At 45.2% G+C, this 24,165-nt stretch overlaps 1 protein-coding gene across 1 annotated transcript in view; it reads left to right on the top strand.

The window, feature by feature from the left end:
- LOC137416287 (sorting nexin-27) overlaps window positions 1-21,944 on the top strand; it is a 34,241-nt gene extending 12,297 nt beyond the window's left edge. The window contains exons 3-6 of the mRNA XM_068101818.2: window positions 14,993-15,263; window positions 15,682-15,874; window positions 17,549-17,622; window positions 20,031-21,944. Of these exons, the coding sequence (XP_067957919.2) occupies window positions 14,993-15,263; window positions 15,682-15,874; window positions 17,549-17,622; window positions 20,031-20,045 (553 nt within the window). The 3' untranslated portion in view covers window positions 20,046-21,944. The remainder of the gene's footprint in view (window positions 1-14,992; window positions 15,264-15,681; window positions 15,875-17,548; window positions 17,623-20,030) is intronic.
- Window positions 21,945-24,165: the final 2,221 nt, after the last annotated feature.

Raw genomic sequence — 24,165 nt, 5'->3', positions numbered from 1 at the left:
ACTGGACAGGTGTGTGGAACAGTGTGTGAGTAGTGAGTGTGTGGATCAGCGCGAATGCGCTTGGGGAGAGAAGGGTGCAGGTGGCACCAGGTGTGAGAGCACAGGTGTGCAAGTACAGGTGTGTGGAGAGAGTTGGAGTAAGTGGTACGGAGTGGTGTGCATGGTGCGAAGGTGTGGATGGGGGAAGAGTGGACCCCTTTCACGAGTACCCGGGGCGGGTAGTGTAAGTGTTAGGTAGAGGGTATAGGTAAATTGTGGTTGGATATTGGCATCTGTGGTGCGGGTGACAGAATGGTGTTGTGGATGGGTGCATTAGTGTTGTGGAAATGGCTGGGCGACGGGCGTGTAGCCTGTTAGTGTGTGTAGTTGGTTGGGCACTCCACCACTGTGAGGATGTCGGCCAGGTGAGGCCGCAGGTGGGCTCTGGGAGCCGGTAGAGTTGTGGATGGGGCCCGAGGATCCGGAGGACGGACCCGGGTAGCCCAGTGCCAGAGAGGGCACCGAGTGGGGAGAGCGCCAGAGGGCCTTCCCCAGGTAGTTAGGTTAGGGTAAGGAGCAGGTAAGCTTGGAGGCAACTGCAGTGGTGGGGGTGTGCAGGTGGGTAGACCCGCTGGGAGAGGTACACGTCGTGGCCCAGAAATTGTGCGAGGGCACCGGGAGATGAATCGGGGGAGTGAGACCCCAAATTGAAAAGCACCACAGTTTGGCCAATGGGAATTGGTTTTTAGAACCCATAGTGTAAGAGGGCCAATGGTTTGGCCGGAGAAAGACCCCGGGTAGTGTAAAGTTGTAAAGTCATTTAGGAAATAGTTAGGATTGATGAACCTGTCGCACCATACGCAGCCACTTACCTGTGGTGATGATGACTCCACACCTGTGTTTTCTTTGTTTTGTTGCAGGAAATGAGAATTGCTGTGAGGATTTGTGAGACGCATCACGACGTGGATGAGACATTGGGGTGATTCCATCTCTCCCTCCTTAGGAGGGACTGATGATGAATTGGTAATGGCAAATTTTGATGTTCAGTTGGAGATGGCAAATTTTGATGAGAGTTGAGAATGGCAAAATTGGATTGGTTAGGAGGGAGAGAAGACGAATTTGGTATATGGGAGGAACGGGGAAGACAGTAGGGACGTTTGTTGATTTGTAAAGTAGATGTTTATGGGTAGTGTTGTGTTTTGTGGATACAGTAAGGGGTAAGGGAGGGGCCATGTAGGTTACCTGGTGGGGGGGGGGGGCGTACGGTAGGAACGTACCTGTCTCACCTGGTTCCCATGTGCCCCCAGTGTGCATCTTCTTACATTGCGTGCACTTTTGCGCCCTTACCACCTTACTCACTTGTCTTTTCTTTTGTCTCCCACCTCCGAGGATCTGGCTTTGGGGCAGAGAGAGAGAGGAGAGAGAGGTGCTGGCTCCGCAGTTGTGGGCCTGCACTTTCGCTGCTTGCTGCTGGGATCGATACACCATATGGACCGCAATGTTTGTGGCCACCCACCATGGACCGCAGTTCTTATGCGGCCAAGCACCACCCGTGGATGGACCTATGGGTCAACGTGGCACCTATGCCATACAGGTGAACCACTAATAGTTGGCCCCCTGACGGCCACAATATAGAAATGGACGCGGTTGGCGCCTTTCTTTATTTTTGAAAGAGGCAAGAAGGCCAAGTGCACCACACGAAGGCAAGACCAGCGGCAGAACATCGGCCGGCTGCGACACCACCGGTGATTATAAACATTTTATTGGTGCACCGGATGGTGCTGACTGTGTGATGGGGTGGTGCTTTTTGGTGCTTGGAAGGGGTGCTCTGCACGTTATTAAAGGCCGTAAGGCCACAGAGCACTCGTGGGTTGGTGTATCGATGCTGGCATGCGTGCTCTCTCTCTATGCATAACATCTGCATGTGTTCCTCCAAAAACAGGTCCTGGATCGTAGTGTAAATATCAGCGTAGTCTTGTGTAAATAATGCTCCCTACCGGCTGTATGTTTAGTTTGCGAATTCTTTCCGCGATTCGGTTATCCTGTGGGTGTGTTTCTGAGAGGAGAAGGGTGCAACGTCGCAGGGGGACATATTTACTCATTTGTGAATATCTGTAAAACTGTCGCACTCAGGGTAGAGTTAATAGTAGAGGGAACTACATCTGAGTGCCACACTAAAATAGGTAAAAATTTATCGGGTCGGGACGCCCCGAGGGTAGAGAAGGGTGCAATGTTGCGGATATGGGACTTGGCCTCAATATCCGCTTGTAAATACTCCCCTATTTCCCCAATACTCCCCAACTATCCCCAATCCCCCATTCCCTAGTCCCATTGCCTGTAAATAACACTCTGTAGAACCGACCTTCCCCTTTTTCCCCCATTAAATGTCGTGCCCAGGTCCACCGCATCTCACGTAGACAACTTTCGGACATCTTGCTAGTTATTCTTAGTCTATGTCAGTTAAGGACTCGTTTCCATTAATTCTGACTCTTCGTTGCACCAGAATGTGATTATATGGCACCAGTAGTGAGTTTAGGACCTTCCCATACCTCCTCCCATCTTCTTCCCCAAACAACAACTACAACAACAACTACAACAACAACTACAACAACAACTACAACAACAACTACAACAACTACAACAACGGCGCGCGCGGGGAGTGTGCGTCCTCACTCCGGCTCGGTTAGCCGCCATTACCCATGCGCTCCACGGGGTTACCACGAAGGGGCTGGCTGTCAGCTCCTCGTCAAGGGCGGAGCCTGGTAACCCCCCCGCACCCAATAAGAAGGGCGGACCGATTCCATCTGGGGCGGAGCTAACGAGCCGAGGGCGTGTCACTCCCCGCCGGATATACGCAGCGACTTACCGGACGTGACGAGAGATGCGCCCCGAGCTTGAAGAAGAGCCAGTCACCACCTTCTAGCGCTGAGAGAGACCTCCCGCATCTCTGGACCGGAGCGGGTCGATTCTGTCCTTGAGCCAAGAGTGCACCTTGAGCCATCGATACCCGCTTTCCTTGCCATCAATCCCCGTGTGAGTCAGTTTTGTCCTGTTTATCTGTCGTCTGTCGGGGCTATTATAAGACCGTAACTAAGTGCCTACCTTCCTATGTTGTACCTCTCATCGTTGTAATCTGACCTTCCGCCCTAATATAACCTCCTCCGGAGGTCTTGAGAACTGAACCCTTGGTGTCGTGTCATTTTAATCCCAGCCGTTGTGAGCTTTTCCATCATTGATTCAGCGTAGCGCGACTCGGCAACGTTCGAGTATAATCGGGTAACTTGTGCGGACACGGCGGCCATTCCGCTCGGCCCACCATAACATCAAAGTCGTGTCTGTAACAGTATTTTGGGGTGTTGAGGGAGCCATTGTTAATGTGTTTCGAGAAGCTGAGGGAGCCATCTTTAACGTGTTTCGGGACACTGAGGGAGCCATTGTTAACGTGTTTCGGGACACTGAGGGAGCCATTGTTAACGTGTTTCGGGACACTGAGGGAGCCATCGTTAACGTGTTTTGGGACACTGAGGGAGCCATCGTTTAAGTGTTTCGGGACACCGAGGGAGCCATCGTTAACGTGCTTTGGGACGTTGAGAGAGCCATTACCAACGAGTTTTCGGACGTTGAGGAAGCCATCGTGCACATGCTTCGGGACGCTGAGGGAGCCTTTGTTAACATGTTTCCGGACGCTGAGGGAGCCATCGTTAACGTGTTTTGTGGCGTTGATGGAGCCATCGTTAACGGAACTGCCTCTAAGTTACTGTGGGAACCTATTTGTCTTCTTCTTTTAGTTTCTTTACAATGTGTATAAATTATTTATGCCTTCGCCAGAGGCATTATGTTTTCGGGTTGTCTGTCCCTCTGTCAGTCTGTGATAGGATTTTGTTGCTGTGATACCCCAAGAAGAGCTAAAGGGATCTAAGACAAACTTCGTAAAAAATATGTATAACGATGCAAAGATGAACTGATTAGATTATGGACTCAAGAGGTCAAAGCTCAGAGGTCCCGTTAGGTAGAAATTCTATTACCAAGCTAACTTGTGAACCAGTGATGGGATTTTGACCAAACTTGGTATAAGTATATCTTATGATACAAAGATGAACTGATTTATATTTCGGCATCAAACGTCAGAGGTCATGCCAGGTAAAAATGTGATACTTGAGAACAGCTTGATCTGCCATCAGCTTGGAAATCAGCCAACATAACCGCTTTACACAAAAAAAGGTGCAAAAACAGATCCTTGCAACTACAGACCAATCGGCCTTCTCCCAATTATTAGCAAAGTCATGGAATCCATCATTGCTTCGGATATCAAATCTTTCCTCTACTCCAATGGCTTTATCTCTGATCATCAATTTGGTTTGACACCAGGTCACTCTACTCTGGACATGCTGCTTCTGCTGTCTCAACAATGGATGGAGGTCCTCAATGCCAAACAGGAAATTAGAGCTATCTCCCTTGACATATCACGTGTCTTCGATACGGTCTGGCTCTGCTCACCAAACTCTCCTCCTATGGTATCCATGGAAATCTCCATGCATAGCTTGCGGACTTCCTCTCTGGTCGTAGTCAACGTGTGGCTCTGAATGGTTTTCTCTCATCTCCCCTTCCTGTTCAGGCTGGAGTTCCTCAAGGCAGTATTCTGGGCCCTGTGCTTTTTCTGGTCTTCATCAATGATCACTCTGACTCTCTTGAAAATCCTCTCTATCTCTTTTCTGATGACTCCACACTCTGCCGCTCCATTCCTCATATCTCAGATCGGCAGTCTGCAGCCTCCTCACTCTTTGCAGACCTGGACAAAATCACAGACTGGGCAAACAAGTGGAACATGTCTTTCAATCCTGACAAATCTCACACTCTTACTTAGTCTCTCCGAAAAGTCTCCCGCGATGAAGCTATCTCTGAGGGCCTTTCACTCACTCACCGCAGGCAGGTAGGTGGTCTTTCTGTCTTCTACCGACTCCTCTCCGGCCTTGCACCCCCAGCTCTCTCTGTGCTCTGTCCCCCAAATATTCCTACAGGTCGCACAAGATCTGCCAGCAACCCTCTGATGGTTAAACTGCCGAAATCTCGGCTCGCTGCTCACCTTCACTCTTTCATTCCTCTTTTCTCCCGCCTCTGGAACAAACTCCCTCACTCCCTTCAATCCCACTCCTCCCTCCAGGTCTTTAAAACAGCTGTTCACCACCATCTCTTATCTTCCCCCATCCAAAACCTTGATCTTTTCTACCCCCGCTAATTCACCCCAGATCCACCTTGTTTGAAATTCCAACTTCTTTCCTGGAAGTCCTGGCAGTGTCCATATGTTTTATACCTCTCCCACCGCCCCCTTCCCACGCCCCCCCCCCCCCCCCCCCTCCAAAGCCCTCGCCCTCTCTCAGATCTCTCGATGTCTCCATGTCTCTCGGTCCCTGCTCTCAAATGTTGTGTTTGTGTCCTTCCCCCTCTCTCCCCATCTTGTCTACCGCTCCCTATGTTATATGTTTTATGTGTCGGTTTGTCTTTCTGTGTGATTAATGTTCGCTCTTTCACGAGCCTCGATCTTGTATACAAAAAAAACAAAAAAAACAAAAAAAAAAAACCGACTGGACAACCCTCCCATCTACTTTCTGAACAATCCTCTCCAAGAAGTTCTGTCACTCAAGCTTTTGGGTCTCATTGTCTGCCATGATCTTTCTTGGGAAAACCACATTTCCAAGCTGGCCTCCAACTCCAAAGCCAGTCTCCGACTGGGCATCCTCCGTCGTGTGAGGTCCTTCCTTGGCTCACCTGAGCTCCTCACCACATACAAGGCTTTCATCCGCAGATCAATGGAATACTGTTCTCCCCTCTGGGCCGGTGCTCCTGCCTCACACCTAGCTCGGCTTCACGCTGTTGAAACCAAAGCTTTCAGAATCGTTGGAATCTCCCGTGATGAAGCTGATTGTGAGGGCCTTTCACTCTCTCACCGCAGGCAGGTAGGTGGTCTTTCTGTCTTCTACCGACTCCTATCCGGCCTAGCTCCACCAGCTCTATCTGTGCTCTGTCCCCCAAATATTCCTACAGGTCGCACAAGATCTGCCAGCAACCATCTTCTGGTGAAATTACCAAAATCCAGCCTCTCTGCTCACCTTCACTCCTTCATTTCTTTTTACTCCTGCCTCTGGAACAAACTCCCTCACTCTCTTCAATCCCACTTCTCCCTCCAGGTCTTTAAAACAGCTGTTCACCACCATCTCTTATCTTCCCACATCCAAAACCTTGATCTCTTCTACCCCCGCTATTCCGTTAATTCACCCCAAATCCACTGCTTTTCTTTTTTTAAATACCGACTTTTTTCTTTCCTGGAAGTTCCAGCAGTGTCCATGTCTTTTATACTTTCCCACCCCCTCCTCCCCCCAAGCCCTCTCCCTCCCACAGATCTTCCGTTGTCGCTGTTCTCTGCTGTTGTACTTGTGTGCTTCCCTCTCTCTCCCCATCTTGTCTCCCGCTCTCTTTTTTGTATGTTTTGTGTGTCCGTTATTATTTATTTTTTTGTGATTGATGTTAGCTCTTACACGAGCCTCGATCTTGTATTAAAAAAAAAAAAACAACAACAAAAAACAGCTGAAGTGATTTAAATCAAACTTGGTGCAAGTATGTATAATCCACCAAATATAAAACATATAGTCAGTTTGTGTGTTTGTACAGTTGTCTGTCCCGCTTCATAAGGGTTGTTTCAGTATTGTAATTATATGTGTGATTTATTTTTAACTTTATTTACATATTTGAATGGGCTGGTAAGATAGCTTAGTCAGTGGTCCCCAACATTTACTATCCCTTGGGCAGCAATACAATACAAAAACATACAGCGGGCGACATCTTCCTTCCTATCCCAGTGCTCAACACGACGCAACTGTAAAAAAAAAAGCCAAATACAAAACACGTCTCATAAACTAAATGTAATACGATTAACATGGGCTTGAAATGAACTTTAATATTTGCTAACAACTGAAAAACATTTGTAACTGTCCTTAAAACAAACCACATTCTGACACAGGTATACATTTTTTTCTATGTACCGTGACAAAGCAGTGTGAGGTGGAGTTGGTTTGCACTCGTGTATTCTGCTTTGGCGAGTCGGGGCGAGTACAGAAAATGTAAGGTTTGTAAGATTGTTCAGTCTGATTTAAACAACATGGATTATGTTGACATAAGCCCTGAAACACATTCCTGTTGTAAATCGCCCGTTTAATAATATGACACTCGTACCAAAGACATTTGACATTTGACACTCGTATGTACTTATACATACAGTGCCTTGAGAAAGTACTGTATCACACCCCTTGACTTTTTCACATTTTGTTGTGTTACAGGCTGAATTAAAAATGGATTGAATTCAGATTTTTTTTTGTCACTGATCTACACGTAATATACCATAATGTCAAAGTCGAATGTTTTTTTAGAAATTTTTTAAATCAATTAAAAATGAAACAAGTCAGGAGATGACGATGGTTCACGAGCGATCGGTATTCAATGACAAAGCACGGACTGTAACCGAAACAGGCCCGGACAGGCCAGGCTCGGAAATGTCAATAACGAAAGTTACTGACCTTGAAATGAGATAGAAAATAATGTATAATCAGTTATGAGGTTAGTTAGCTACACAATACCGAAAATTCGGTGAAAAATGAAATGAAAAAATAAATAAATAAATGAAAAAAATATATAATGAAAAATCGAGCTCCGTGGGGCTAGGCACATGACATTGGCCTAACCAAATACCGAAACCCTTGTCAGATTCCACCAAACCCCTCGGAGAAGATGTAGCTTGAACTAGATTACCCCCTAAAAAGACATCTTTTTCGGGTGTGGCTCTGCCCACAATGGGCGCAATACGCCCACTCTCGGCAGGACACAACTAGATCATGTTATCAACCTCCCACCCAAGTTTCATCAAGACCGGATGATATCATCGGGTAGTTATGCTGCGGACAGACAGATTATCCAATTGTGCTGACACTCCAAATTGAGCTGACATTCCAAATTGCACTGACACTCCAAATTGCGCTGAGATGCCGCATTGCGCTGACACTCCGCATTGCGCTGACACTCCGCATAGCGCTGACACTCCACATTGCGCTGACACTCCATATTGCGCTGACACTCCACATTGCGCTGACACTCCGCATTGCGCTGGCACTCCGCATTGCACTGGCACTCTGCATTTCGCTATGACACTCCAAATTGAGCTATGCCACTCCAAATTGAGCTATGCCACTCCATATTGAGCTATGACACTCCATATTGAGCTATGCCACTCCATATTGAGCTATGCCACTCCAAATTGAGCTATGCCACTCCAAATTGAGCTATGCCACTCCAAATTGAGCTATGCCACTCCAAATTGAGCTATGCCACTCCAAATTGAGCTATGACACTCCAAATTGAGCTATGCCACTCCAAATTGAGCTATGCCACTCCAAATTGAGCATTGCCATGCCAAATTGAGCTATGACACGCCAAATTGAGCTATGACACGCCAAATTGAGCTATGACACGCCAAATTGAGCTATGACACGCCAAATTGAGCTATGACACTCCAAATTGAGCTACGACACGCCAACTTGAGCATGACACTCCAAATTGAGCTATGCCACTTCAAATTGAGCTATGCCACTCCATATTGAGCTATGCCACTCCATATTGAGCTATGCCGCTCCATATTGAGCTATGCCACTCCAAATTGAGCTATGCCACTCCAAATTGAGCTATGCCACTCCAAATTGAGCTATGCCACTCCAAATTGAGCTATGCCACTCCAAATTGAGCTATGCCACTCCAAATTGAGCTATGACACTCCAAATTGAGCTATGCCACGCCAAATTGAGCTATGCCACGCCAAATTGAGCTATGACACGCCAAATTGAGCTATGACACGCCAAATTGAGCTATGACACGCCAAATTGAGCTATGACACTCCAAATTGAGCTTTGACATGCCAAATTGAGCTTTGACACTCCAAATTGAGCTACGACACGCCAACTTGAGCATGACACTCCAAATTGAGCTACCGCACTCCAATTTGAGCTGACACTCTGAATTGAGCTGACACTCTGAATTGAGCTGACACTCCGAATTGAGCTGACACTCCGAATTGAGCTGACACTCCGCATTGCGCTGACACTCCGCATTGCGCTGACACTCCGCATTGCGCTGACACTCCGCATTGCGCTGACACTCCGCATTGCGCTGACACTCCGCATTGCGCTGACACTCCGCATTGCGCTGACACTCCGAATTGCACTATGACACTCCGCATTGCGCTATGACACTCCGCATTGCGCTATGACTCTCCGCATTGCGCTATGACTCGCCGCATTGCGCTATGACACTCCGCATTGCGCTATGACACTCCGCATTGCGCTATGACACCGCATTGCGCTATGACACCGCATTGCGCTATGACACTCCGCATTGCGCTATGACACTCCGCATTGCGCTATGACACTCCGCATTGCGCTATGACACTCCGCATTGCGCTATGACACTCCGCATTGCGCTATGACACTCCGCATTGTGCTATGGCACTCCGCATTTCGCTATGACACTCCGCATTTTGCTATGCCACTCCGCATTTCGCTATGCCATGCCAAATTGAGCTATGCCACGCCAAATTGAGCTATGCCACGCCAAATTGAGCTATGCCACGCCAAATTGAGCTATGCCACGCCAAATTGAGCTATGCCACGCCAAATTGAGCTATGCCACGCCAAATTGAGCTATGCCACGCCAAATTGAGCTATGCAACGCCAAATTGAGCTATGCAACGCCAAATTGAGCTATGCCACGCCAAATTGAGCTATGCCACGCCAAATTGAGCTATGCCACGCCAAATTGAGCTATGCCACGCCAAATTGAGCTATGCCACGCCAAATTGAGCTATGACACGCCAAATTGAGCTATGACACGCCAAATTGAGCTATGACACGCCAAATTGAGCTATGACACGCCAAATTGAGCTATGACACGCCAAATTGAGCTATGACACTCCAAATTCAATTGAATGGACATGATTTAAAAAGAAACACACCTTTCTCTATAAGGTCCCACAGGTGACAGTGCATGTCGGAACAGAGACTCCACAATGTCGTCCAAGAAACTGTCTGTAGATCCCCAAGATATAATTGTGAGGAAGTATAGATCTGGGGAAGGGTATAAAACAATTTCTAGAGTGATGAAAGTTCCCAAGAGCACAGTGAGCTCCATCATTAGGAAATGGAAAGAATATGGAACTACCCAGACTCTTCCTAGCAAGAAAGACCTTCGTCAGTGAGGTGACCAAGAACCCAATGACCACTGACAGAACTACAGAGTTCTTTGGTTGAAATGGGAGTACCTGCCGGAAGGACAAAAGTCTCTGCAGCACTTCACAAATCTAGGCTTTATGGGAGAGTGGCCAGACGGAAACCATTCCTGAGAAAAGGCACATGACAGCACTCCTGGAGTTTGTAAAAAGGTACATGAAAGAATCAGAGCATGAGGCAAAAGATTCTGTGGTCTATTGAGAAGAAAATTTAACTCTGACCTGAATGCAAAGTGCTACGTCTGGCGGAAACAGAGCACAGCTCATCACCCATTTAACATCAACCCTACCTTGAAGCATGGAGCTGGCAGCATCATGCGGTGGGGATACTTTTCAGTGGCAGGGACTGAGATACTTGTAAGGATAGAGGGAACAATAAATGGAGCCAAATGCAGGCAAATCCTTGAGGAGAACCTGCTTCAGAGTGCAAAAGACCTTAGACTGATGAAGATTTACATTTCAGCAGGACAATGACCCCAAGCATCCAGCCAAAGCAACACTGGAATGGCTTCAGAGCAAGAACGTGAAAGTCCTTGAGTGGCCCAGCCAAAGCCCAGACTTGAATCTCATTGAGAATCTGTGGAAAGACTTGAAGATTGCTGTTCATCAACACTCCCCATCGAACTTGACAGAGCTTGAGCAAATCAGCAACGAATAATGGGAGAAACTCCTCAAATCCATATCTGCAAAGCTTATCCAGGCATACCCAAGAAGACTTTAAGTTGTGATCGCTGTGAAAGGTGTTTCTATGAAGTATTGCCTGAGGGGGTTGAATACTTGTTTAAATTCGACATTTCTGTATTTCATTTTGAATTGTTTTGTAAAACTTTCGGAAAAAGCTTTTCCACTTTGATATTATGGGGTATTATGTGTAGATCGGTGACAAAAAAATCTCAATTTAATCCATTTTTTATTCAGGCTGTAACACAACAAAATGTGAAAAAAGTGAAGGGGTGTGAATACTTTCTGAAGTGCGTGCGTGTATTTACATGGTCTAGGCTCATGGAAGAGCTAGGACACGGAACAGATCAGGTTACAACATACCAAAGGGAACAGCATGAGGGGAAATGCCAATAGTAGGGAGATGGGAGATTGACAAACTAGGGATGCAGGTAGCGATGAGGAATTGGGGTGGACAAAATGGATACATAAGCCTAATTTTGGGAGGGTTTTTTTTGGGAGGTGCAGCATCACGAATGCTCTGTGACAGAGTTTGGTGCATCAAAGAAAAATCAAATACATAAAATTTACAACTCAATATGACAATGATGCATGTATTGTACAAAAATTACAGAGGTAGTAAAAAAAATTGTCTAACATAAAAAGAAGTAGTAAAAGTAAGAAGTAGTAAAAAAAAGAAGAAGTAAAGTACTGTATATAACGAAATAGTTTACAAGAAATACAGAATGCCTAAATGCTCAATACCTGAGAAAAACATAAACCGCTTAACCTTAGCTCCGATTAATCCAGTGCATAAAATCCCCTGAAATATATCGTGTCTAACAATAGTGCATTTACAAACCCATGGAAGAGATTAACACAATACTCCACTAAAAACATGTCCTTTGAATTTAAATGGTTGAATATTCACCTCTGGTGTTGTCCCTGGTGTCCCTGGTTGTCCCTGGTGTTGGCTTAGCGGTTAGGGTGCCGGCTTGGGATCCTAGGGTCCTGGGTTCGAATCCCGGTCGATCGCTGAATTAACGCCAGGGTGGTTGACTCAGCCTGTCATCCTTCCGAGGTCGGCAAATTGAGTACCAGCTTGCTGGGATGAATGATCCCGGTGTGTACCCCGGTTTAGAATAGGTACACCGTATCCCTGCACATCGTAAGAGGCGACTAAGGGTTGGGGTCAGGAAGGGCATCCGGCCATAAAAACATTGCTTCAAACAGGGAACATGATTGTTATGGGGCCCGCAAGGCTAACCCCCGCTCTTGCGGGGAAAATGGCCTTAAAACGACCATTCATTCATTCATTCATTCACCTCGAGTGGGAAACCTGACACTGCATATCCTGTTGTAGCTTCTCAGTCTAGGCCGTACTGGGTTACAGCTAACTTCATGCGATCGTTGAGATGAGCATAAGTCAAGCGTAATCTGTACTTTGACTCCAGGTATTTAATTGCAGAAAACACCGTCTCACACAGGTACGTACATCCGAAGAAAACACTCTCAATGCGAGAACACGCTTTTTTCAAGAGGGCGTACTATTGTCTCTCTGCGCGTATCTAAAACGCCTTGTCGGAGGATCGGGACCTCAGTTGTTAATCATTGTGAACGGATTATTTCCATCTCTGGGTCACAATTGTCGCGTTTCACCACGTTTGCTATCTTAGCTACAGTTTCACTCTGATCGGTGTCTGTGAAAGGTTCTTGAAGGTAAATGGCTATGGGTTCCATATGTCTCGATTCATCAAATCGTCCTTCAAAATCTTCTTCAATTTTTTTTCGATGTGTTCAGCATAGATTTCCTCGTTGGAAAACACGTGTTCTTCCTGCCTTTTCTCTTGACCTGAAAAGTGAGTGAAAACTCCCTGATTTGAGCTCTCAACATTCTCAGCTCGATTCAGAACACGCTCACTGATCCATTCGGTTGTGATGGACTTTTGTCCTTGCCTTGACTTCAAGGTTAACAATTGTAATGTCAAATCGGTCAAAAAGGCCAAGTCAGTAAGCCGTTGTTGTTTCATGTGTCTTTCACGAAGGAGAGGCTTCCGTCTGGCCACTCTGCCATAAAGCCCAGATCGGTGGAGTGTTGCAGTGATGGTTGTCCTTCTGGAAGTTTCTCCCATCTCCACACAGGATCTCTGGAGCTCTGCCAGAGTGACCATCGGGTTCTTGGTCACCTCTCTTACCAAGGCCCTTCTCCCCCGATTGCTCGGTTTGGCCGGTCGGCCATCTCTAGGAAGAGTCCTGGTTGTTCCAAACTTCTTCCATTTAAGAATCATGGAGGCCTCTGTGCTCTTGGGAACGTTAAATGCAGCAGAAATTGTTTTTTGTCGGCTCCCCCAGATCTGTGCCTCGACACAATCTTGTCTCTGAGCTCTGCAGGCAGTTCCTTCGACCTCATGGCTTGGTTTTTGCTCTGGTATGCATTGTCAGCTGTGAGACCTTATATAGACAGGTGTGTGTGCCTTTCCAAATCATGCCCAATCAATTGAATTTACCACAGGTGGACTCCAATCAAGGTGTAGAAACATCTCAAAGATGATCAAGAGAAATGGGAGGCACCTGAGCTAAATTTCAAGTGTCATAGCAAAGGGTATGAATACTTATGTCAATGTGATATTTCAGTTTTTTCTTTTTAATAAATTTGCAAAACTTTCTAAAATCCTGTTTTCTCTTTGTCATTATGGGGTATCGAGTGTAGATTGATGAGGGAAAAAATGAATTTAAACGATTTCAGCATAAGGCTGCAACATAACAAAATGTGAAAAAAGTGAAGGGGTCTGAATACTTTCTGAATGCACTGTAGCTGATGTTGCAATGCCTCATCTTGGATTGAGTTGACTGTCTTCACAATCACACTTATGGCATGCTGAAAACTAGAACGGCACTCGGTAAGGCACATGCCTCCACCAGGCTGAACAGTTTATGTTTTGTATAAAACGGGTAGGCTGGATCTGGATTCGGGGCTGAACCAAAATTGAATTCCCTTGTTCTTATCACCGACCCAACTCATCCACCAAGTTTTGTCATAAATCGTCCACAACTCTGAGATACCCTCCTCACAGACAGACAAACAAACAGACAGCGGTGAAAGCATGACCTCCGTCCACATTGGTTGGTGGAGGTAATTAGGAATTTTTGCACGCAAAGCCTGCGGATAGACGATAAGAAAATCGGGGAAGTTGGGGTCGTTTTTGCATAATGCAATCAAGCCAGTCTTCTTTCCGAGAATCGTGGGTGCACCGTGAGGTGTAATTCACACCGACCTCTTGCAAGGAATGCTTACAAGCCTGATAAACATCTTCACCACGTGCATTGCCAGTCCGTGGTACAACTTCCGGCATGTCTTTTTCTCACACTGCAATCCTCAAACACAGACCTGACAAAAATGCGATAGCTGAAATCTTTAATGGCAGACATAATTTCTAACTGTTTTTTGAAGTCTTTAAATATTGTTTGGAAAGTCGCTTGCTTGGCTCCCTTAATTACCTCCACAACCAAAGGTTATGTATTTACAGAGGTTTTGTATTCACTCACGTTTGTTTGTCTGTGAGCACGATATCACAAAAACTTTTGACAGATTCGGATGAAACCTGGTGGACAGGTTGGGTGCGTGACAAGGGCGATTTGATTCGATTTTGGTGAAGATCCTGATCTGATTCGAGAATTTTTAAGTGATTCTTCACTGTTGAGAGGTCGAGCCAAAAACGACGTATAGCATGATTTCTCGAAGAGTTGTGGACAGGTTATAATAAAACTTGGTGGACGAGTTGGGTAGGTGACAAGAACAAGCTGATGAGATTTTGGTTCAGGCCCGAATCCAGATCCGGCCCATCATTGGGATACAAAACCTAAACTGTTCAGCCTGGTGGAGGTAGGTGCTCTACCGAGTGCCGTTCTAGTTTCCTTTGTACCTAGTTTTTGGTTGGCTCACCCCCTGTCCTTCACACAGGGCCCATGATACTTGCCAGTGTTCTATTCCTTCTCCTTACTCTCTGGTGTTGGGTGTGTTGTGCTGTGTAGTAATGGCATTGGTGTGGAAGGAGCAACTCACAAGCAAGTGGTGGAGCTAATCCGCGGTGGTGAGTGCGGTGAGCTCTCTCTCACCTTGCTGTCTGTACCACCTCCACTGGCTGCTCGTCTCGACCCGCCTGACGACCCACCGGTGATCCAACCATCCTCGTATCAGTCTGCGATCTCTACACCGCAACCTTCCTCTGATTGTACAACCTTTGGTGTTTCTGTATCTCTCGCATCGCACCGACATGTCACGAGGGGAGGAGAAAGGTTTGTGGTGAGTTTTGGGCTCATCTTTTGTTCCTTTTCTTCTCTGATTTGCTCATAATTCTTCAGTTACCAGTTTTATTTTTTACTTTCTAAACGAAAGCTTTCTAACTGCAGTTCATCTCGTCTCCACTAACGGTCCGTACACTTGTCATCGCTGCACATCCTTGTCATCGCTGTACATGCTTGTCATCGCTGTACATCCTTGTCATCGCTGTACATCCTTGTCATCGCTGTACATCCTTGTCATCGCTGTACATCCTTGTCATCGCTGTACATCCTTGTCATCGCTGTACATCCTTGTCATCGCTGTACATCCTTGTCATCGCTGTACATCCTTGTCATCGTTGTACATCCTTGTCATCGCTGTACATCCTTGTCGTCGCTGGACATGCTCATAAAATGTTGCAAATGGGTTTGTTTTTCAGGAGTTTTGTGTGTGCGTGGAGGGACGGATTGTATGTTCCCGTCGATACCGTGAGTTTTCATCCCTCCACCGTTCTTTGAAGGAGGCTTACCCATTGCTGTCACTGCCTCGTTTACCCCCAAAATGGCCATTTCCTCTTTCGGAGCGGCAGCTTGTGTCTCGACGGAGAGGACTCGAGGAGTTTATGCAGAAAGGTTTGGACCTATGCCAACTCCCCTGAACCCACCTATGTCACGGCGGTAAATCGCACGACTGCCTTTCTGGTATAAAGTCGATAAGTATGAGTGAATAGACACGGGGAAATGGAAATGTTTTGTTATTTCATTATGGACTCGCCCTTTTGCACTTTTACCTAATAGTCATGTTCGATCCATTTACTCTCTCTTATCTTATCTGTCCGCTTTTGTTATTTTGACCATGAGGATTATGAAGCTGTTTATCAGATTGTAGTCTGCTTGCCTGTGGCGTTATCCTGACATACGAGATAACTTTCAGGGTGCACAGTTTTAGGTTGAGGCTCCGTGATGTTGCCATAGAGCAAGCAACAGTGCCCGACATGTGGGCATACTGACGTCAGAGTTAATGGCTGGTGTCGCGTAATGAAATCCTTGTAGAGTTTACCACTCCTAATGCACAGGAAGCACATTATCTCTGCTTTCGTAATCACTTTACCAACATTTCAAATCACAAAGGAGAAAAAAAATCCTGGAAGAAAAGGAATTGGGGTGGGGAGAACTACTCAATCAACCTGCTCCCGTGTTTCCTTACCCTGCCTAAAGTATGGCAAGAAACAGGACATCCACAAGTGAAAAAGGAAACGCAGCAACTTGCGTTAACTGCCATTGAATTACACGTGCCTGCCGTCCGTCAGTGTTCACCGGTGCAGATTTTGGAAGTTGAGCCTTTTGTACAGGACAGTAATTTGCTCAGTGATCTACATGCATGATGACCAACATGCTGAATGTCTGTTTTCCAATTTTTTTATTTATTTGTCATTTGTTATTCTCCCTTTCTGAACCTTTTGTGCTGTTTCCCCATGTAGTTAGGCAGTTTAGCAATTTTTGGGGGGAACGACTTTACAAAAGTACCATTTTTATTTTAGTGGTTCATTGGACCATATGCAATAGAATTAGGACCGGAGGCAAGACATATACAGTGTTTGACTTTTGCGTAAATACGACTCGCACAGCATAATATCGAGCAATACATTTATGCAAATAAATCATCAGCTATTGGAGTTGGACTAAAATCGTAAATACATAAATTGCTGGACAAATTACCTTGAACAACATGTTCTGTTCTAAAGCTATATTGTCATTACAATTACATCCTTGTAGTTGCGTACATGTTAGATATATGAGAGGTGCGCGAGTTACAAGTATAACACATTTGTATAAACACTCGGTATTATATTACTAATTATTATTACATGGAAGCGTAAGATTTATTATGCAGGCATGCATAAGTTTTACAAATAACATTGCATGTAATGAAATAAAAGTTAGCCTCCTTGTTGAAAATATATACATAATTGGTTTTTGTCCTTGGTTTTTGTCCAATAAAAATGTGAAGAACACTGTATATTTCTTGCCTCCGGTCCTAAATCTATTGTGTATGGTCTAATGGACCACCAAAATAAAAATGGCGCTTTTGTCAAGCCGTTCCCCATTTTCGATAAATATGCTGCTAAGCTGCCTGACTATCAGGGGTTGTACTCTATGCAGAAGGGTGGGAATAGAGGGGTTTAATCTCTTTCAGTTTGATGCAAGCAAGTAGGGCTATTATAATTCTGTGTGTGTGCATGTGTGTGTCCGTTTTAATTTCTATACAATTCCACACCCCTTCAACAAATGTTTCTCTCTCCGCAGCTTGCTTGGTCCGCGAGGTGGGAGAGAGCAGAGTAATGCAAGATTTTCTCTTTCATTCTGAAGATGGAGGAGAGGTGAGATATATTTATCCTGTGGAGTTGAAATGAGATTTTGGTTTGTGTGTCTGTCATCAAAATGTATTAATATGTTAATATGCTTTAGCTTTGGTTCGTGTCCATGGGAGATTTAAAAAGTAAACTTCAAGCCACTGAAGGTGGACGGAGGTTGTTTTCACCCCTGTTTGTCTGCAAGCAGGATATCTCAAAACGTCATAGACGGATTCCGAAGAAACTTGGTGGATAGATTTCGGTGTGACAAGGACGAACTGATTCAATTTTGGTGAAGATCCAGATCTGGATACAAGGTTTACAGCATTTTAAAAAGTGATTCTTCACCAATGAGAAATAGGACCAAAAAAGATATATTGCACGTTATTTCAAAAACTTATGGACGGATTATGACAAAACTTGGTTGACGGGGTCGGTCGGTGACACCAACAAGCTTGGATTTTGGTTAAGGTCCGAATGCAGATCCAGACCTTTCAGTGTATTTCAGGTATACAACGTAAACTGTTCAGTCTGACGGAGGTATGTGATCTACCGAGTTCCGTTCGAGTTGAGCATGTGAATTAGCTCATTTGTGAGGGTTCCTCTTTAACGTGGGAGAAAAGACATCCAAGACGTAGGAATACCGAGTCCAGTCCTTTATTCCTCCACAGCGGTTCCTCTTCGTAACTGCTGGAAATCCTGTACAGGAAATGATCAACAGACGTATCAAAGCTAAAGCATGTTGAAGTATTAATAGATCAAAGGCAAAATTATGCTGCTGCACCAATACTTTGGACAAGCTCGTTTGTCAGATGGCATTACACCGCATTCATAAAACAAGCTTGTCTTGAGTTTTTTTTGTTATTACTATGTACAAGACAATACTATTTAACTGTGTCAGTTATTGAGTGATTCAATACGTCTATTTAATTTACAATAATCGTGTGGAGACTCGTAAAAACTCAACAGAACTCTCTTTAAATTGTTTCAATTCCATCTCAATTCTGCAAAAGGACAGGAAATGCCAGATACAACACTACAATACTAGTCCAAGACCATTATTACGACTACTACTACTACTACTACTACTACTACTACAACAGCCCCACTTTATCCCAACTTGTGTGGTCGGCCATAGGGGAAGTTTTGCCCATGTCGTTCACCAACCGGATGGCCAGTCATGATGATCAACTGGAACTGATTAGGGCAGGGATGTGGGCCTTGTTCAGGATGCCAGCGATAGCTCACCTACTCTTCGTGAAAGACACTGTGGGATCTTTAATGTCCACCATCTAATACTGGCAGAGAAGGACGCCAAGCTTAATGTCCATCCGAGGGACGGCGCACATATTGATTCCCGCCCTGCATGCGAAACACCGGTATTACCGTTTATAGTTTTGTCGGGATTCAAACCCATGGAAGACAGCTCGGGTGTGAGTGTGCGTACCTCTAGGCTGTCCTGCCAACCCTTTGACTGTGGCTAGGTAATCATTTACTTTCACCTGATTTGCCATTGTTTGCGCATTCACAGGGAATTTCGATTCACAAATTGAATCTGCGCAATGCCAAATATAGACCAATTAGAAATGAAGTTTAACAACAAAATGAGAAAGAGAATACCCATGTATTTATAAATGTGTATGTACTTACAATAATTATTATTATTTTAATGTATCAGCAAGCATTGCTACATATCCCACCAATCATAGGATCATCCCACCAATCATAGGATAATTCCAGAGGTGTTTGTTTGACTTTTATAAACTTCCGAACCATCTGATGGGATTAGTTGAAGACTGGTGATACTCTCAGAAGAGGAGAGGGGAGTGGGAGGGGTTGATGTCGCCAGGTTATTAAGTTTGCCTCGGACTACTGTGCGTACCATCTATAAAAATGCCGCCATTCTTGAAAGAGAAAGAAGAAGAGGTCCCGCCGACTTTGACGGCTTCCTGAAGAGGTTTAGTTTTATTTAAATATGTCAGGTAATTGTATTTTCTTTTATACGTATGTGTACTTTAATATAACTGTCATTAATAAAAAAGGGTAATATCATAGATAAAAAGTAAAACGGAATACGTGAAGTGGTGACGTGAGGAACACATCCACCGCTTATTCCATTAATTATTTTGAGAAAATTGCTTTGATTTTTTTTTATTTGAAAATTTCTTTGGTGCTTTGATTTGAAAACCCTCTCTTTTGGTGTTCTGCATGGTGCAACAGTGACAAAGTCATCCAACTATTGCTAAGTTGGCTTAGGACCAAGTTTGGCTAATTCCATGAGCCAGTATTCCACAAATTGCTGTAATGTGCCACCTGTCAGGGGTGTTTGCAGTTGTCACATGGTGTTGTAAGTTTTGCTGCTGTTGGACGTTGGAATTACGGTATCCATTACGGTACGTTGGAATTTTGCTGCTTCCTTTGACCTGTGCTCACAGTGCCGAGTGGAATGAGAGCGACGCGGAAGAGGTTCTCGCGGCCGGCTCGACTCGCGATGCCTCACGCTCCTGGGACCTCCACTGGAACTGGCGGGTTCCGACTACCGGCACTTGCTCTTTACAAAGCCTTCGCTTGAAGATGCTTACTGCTTTCGACAGATTGCGAACGGACCGGGCCACCTGTGCTTGTGCGTAGGAGCCGTCACGGTGTCGATGGCGCGGGGTTTTCTCAGCGTGTGTCCTCTGCGGTGCGAGTAGCTCTCGTGTTCAAAGCTGTTGAACTCTCGGTCGGCCACCTCTGTAGATATGGGACCGGCAAATGTATTTCCCTCTTCGTTACCCACAAGTACAAAACAAAGAGTCTGTGTGCGTTTGCGCGACTTAAATCGTATTGTTTAAAGGACGATTTTGCCTTGCGTCTGCATCATGTCTCGCTCGATGTCAGTCATATATACATATATATATATATATCGTGAGAGTACAAATGACAGTTGGCGATACGTGTAAATGTGTGCAGCGGTTCACCACGTAGGAGTGAAGCTGCCTTTAACGCTGCAATTATTCTTCCACTGTATCATGCTGAACGCTTCGATCAGCAAAACTAAAACTTTCTAGATGTTCTTGAGAAAAGGAAGTACACAAAGAGGAAGTGTGCATTTCCACATCCATGGCTGTCTGCGTGATAGTGATGGCACTAATTATTATTATTATTTTGTTATTCTTATTAAGGTCTGTTCGGAGAAAGTGGCACAACACCGACTACGTCCATCATAGGTTCAAACGCTAACGGTTTTGCAGCAGGGAGCTCGTGCTAACCCGGAAGTGCCAATTTTGATTACTCGGTGTTTGATTTGTGACGCGGTTCACGTACTTCAATCCACCTCGACAAAGTGTTTGGGGTATTCGGTTTTTATCGTCGGTTCTTCGGCACAACGCGGTCCAAATTTGTGTCCGTCGCACTGAGCTACCAGGGTTGAGCGTGCAATGGACATTGTTTCGTTTGTTCTCGTCCTTTAATTTTGTCCAGTTATGAACAGCTTCTGAAATCGTGTTGTCACAGGGTGAGTTTGTTTTGTTGGATAGTCACGTGTGCTGAATTTTCTTACTGCAGGGGTAGTTGCTTATCAATATGCTAATGACGTCACAGCCGTAGTTTATACAGGAATAACGATCTACTCCGCCCTTTATTTTGTGTCCACAGTGATGCTCGATTCCAATAACATTGCGGAGCGACTCATTTACAAAGTGCGTTACTCCATTTGTAAGCTCCGTCCACATCGGTGTTATTTTCCTCGATGGGTTCTCTGCCTCAGTGCCAAAGTGTGGAGGTGAAACTGTTTTGATGATCGACTTTTTACAGTTTTAATCTTACATTGTTAGGGCATTGTGGGTCCATAAAGCTGAACTTAAGCCATTTTCATTCCAAACCGGTTCAGATTTTCATATGATCAAGTGTTTTGTGGGTGTGTATGTACAAATGATGCCGTTTTCTGTCCATTAGCAGGGGTTAATGTTTTCCAGGGTGTATATAATATTATTTTGGAGGCTGTCTATTTGGCTGTAACTAGGCCGACCTTTACAAAAGACGAAGAAGATGATATATCGCTTAATTATTTTTCCTTAAATGCTAACTATTGCACTTTGAAAGATGTCCTGAAGAAATAATTTTGTAATATGCACGAATGTCTACATGCCTGGTTATCCGTAGTTTAACTGACATGTTGATTTGAGGGTTGTGCAAATAGTCAAAATCATGGTTAGGCATTCATCGGCCTCAAGTTTTCTTTTTCACCAGGGCACACTTAACCATCATTTCGATCAATTTGTATGAGCTAACAAGCCGGATAATCTTCACTGGCTTACTATTGCATATATGTGGATATTGTCCATTAAAACACGATCTGAATGTGTGTACATGCTGATCCCTTGTACGTGATTGCTGTTTTGTCCTCAGATTGGGATGAGATGTTGCCACCGTGCGGAAAAATCCTCTCTGATCAACTTTGACTCACAATTCACGAAACTCTGATGTTGAGTCGTAGAGACGTGTGTAAAGATGCCTCGGTGTTTTGGACATTCCAAAGCCTTTAACCTGGATCAGAAGATGCCATTTTAAAAATTTGCCATCTGGTGTGTTGGCTCACGCTCAATCAGCTGAGATTGTTCTGGATCACAAGTGGATTTTTATTAATTGCATCTTGATAAAAATCAACTGGACAAAGAAAATAGTCACCGCTAACCTGGAGTGGGGGTAACAGAGCTTTCCGAATGTTTTTTGCTCGAGTTGACCTCGTCTTCATGGAGTGGTTAATAGCGCATTGCAACCTACTTTTGAAACATTTAATCTACTTTCTCTCTCTTTCTCTCTCTTTAGATGAAAATTATTCTAATATATATTTTTAATGTGACCCCTATACTCATGAGAAAGAGGTCTCTAATTTTGTTATACATACCTTCTAATTTGGTGACACCAGTGACATCATGCGTGGAGCAATGGCATGTCCCATTTTATTGGTGTGAGGAAAACTGAGTGGCATCTTTTCCTTTTTGTATGCAGCACAAGGTTGCTATTCGCATCATTTGCTGGGGGCATGGCTGTGCCGCTGATGCAGTGCCCCACTGATTCATCTTCAGTCGTATCAGTAGAAGCCTGTGGGGTAGCATCGTTAGCTGAGGACGCAGCTGTGCCACTGATGGTGCCCACTGCTGGTTCTGGCAGGAATTTGTAATTTGTTCATGGTGCCGGTGATAGCTTGCATACCCTTCGCGAAGGACACCATGGGATCTTTAATGGCCACCAACTAATTCCTGCAGACAGGACGCCTGTTTAACGTCAATCTGAGGGTCACATTGATGAATCACCTGACTTGTGAAACACCGGGATGACAGTTTATAGCTGAATCGTAATTCAAACCCTGATAGGCAGCTTTGAAACGAGTGTGCGTACTTCTATGTCTGGGGCTCTTGGCCCATTCTGGGCCTTTTTTTTTTTTTTTTTTGTATACAAGATCGAGGCTCGTGAAAGAGCTAACATTAATCACACAAAAAGTCAAACCGACACACAAAACACAAAAAATAACGGGAGCGGCAGACAAGATGGGGAGAGAGGGGGAAGGACACAAACACAACATTTGAGAGCAGGGACAACGGGAGAAATGTGGGAGGGGGAGGTGGGAGAGGTATAAAACATATGAACACTGCAAGGACTTCCATGAAAGAAGTTGGAATTTCTAAAAAAAAAAAGTGTAGCGGGGGTAGAAAAGATCAAGGTTTTGGATGGGGGAAGGTAAGAGATGGTGGTGACCAGCAGTTTTAAAGACCTGGAGGGAGGAGTGGGATTGAAGGGAGTGGGGAAGTTTGTTCCAGAGGCGGGAGAAAAGGGGAATGAAAGAGTGAAGGTGAGCAGAGAGCCTAGATTTTGGCAGTTTAACCACAAGAGGGTTGCACGCAGATCTTGTGCGACCTGAAGGAATATTGGGGGAACAGAGCACAGAGAGAGCTGGGGGAGCAAGGCCGGAGAGGAGTCGGTAGAAGACAGAAAGTCCACCAACCTGCCTGCGGTGAGTGAGTGAAAGGCCCTCTGAGTTAGCTTCATCGCAGGAGATTCCAATGATTCTGAAAGCTTTGGTTTCAACAGCGTGAAGCCGAGCTAGGTGTGAGGCAGGAGCACCAGCCCAGAGGGAGGAACAGTATTCCATTGAGCTGCGGATGAAAGCCTTGTATGTGGTGAGGAGCTCAGGTGTGCCAAGGAAGGACTTCGCACGACGGAGGATGCCCAGTCGGCGACTGGCTTTGGAGGCCAGCTTGGAAATGTGGTTTTCCCAAGAAAGATCATGGCAGATAGTGAGACCCAAAAGCTTGAGCGACAGAACTTCTTGGAGAGGATTGTTGAGAAAGTAGATGGGAGGGTTTTCCAGTCGGTCCTTTCGGAGAGACATTGTAAGAGTGTGAGATTTGTCAGGATTGAAAGACATGTTCCACTTGTTTGACCAGTCTGTGATTTTGTCCAGGTCTGCAGAGAGTGAGGAGGCTGCAGACTGCCGATCTGAGGGATGAGGAATGGAGTGGCAGACAGTGGAGTCATCAGCAAAGAGATAGAGAGGATTTTCCAGAGAGTCGGAGAGATCATTGATGA

Source organism: Myxine glutinosa, chromosome 9 (genome assembly GCF_964187855.1).
Source record: "Myxine glutinosa chromosome 9, kmMyxGlut1.1, whole genome shotgun sequence".
NCBI classification, from domain to species: Eukaryota; Metazoa; Chordata; class Myxini; order Myxiniformes; family Myxinidae; genus Myxine; species Myxine glutinosa.
Note: the sequence above shows the minus strand (reverse complement) of the source record. Positions and strands in the feature narration are given on the sequence as shown.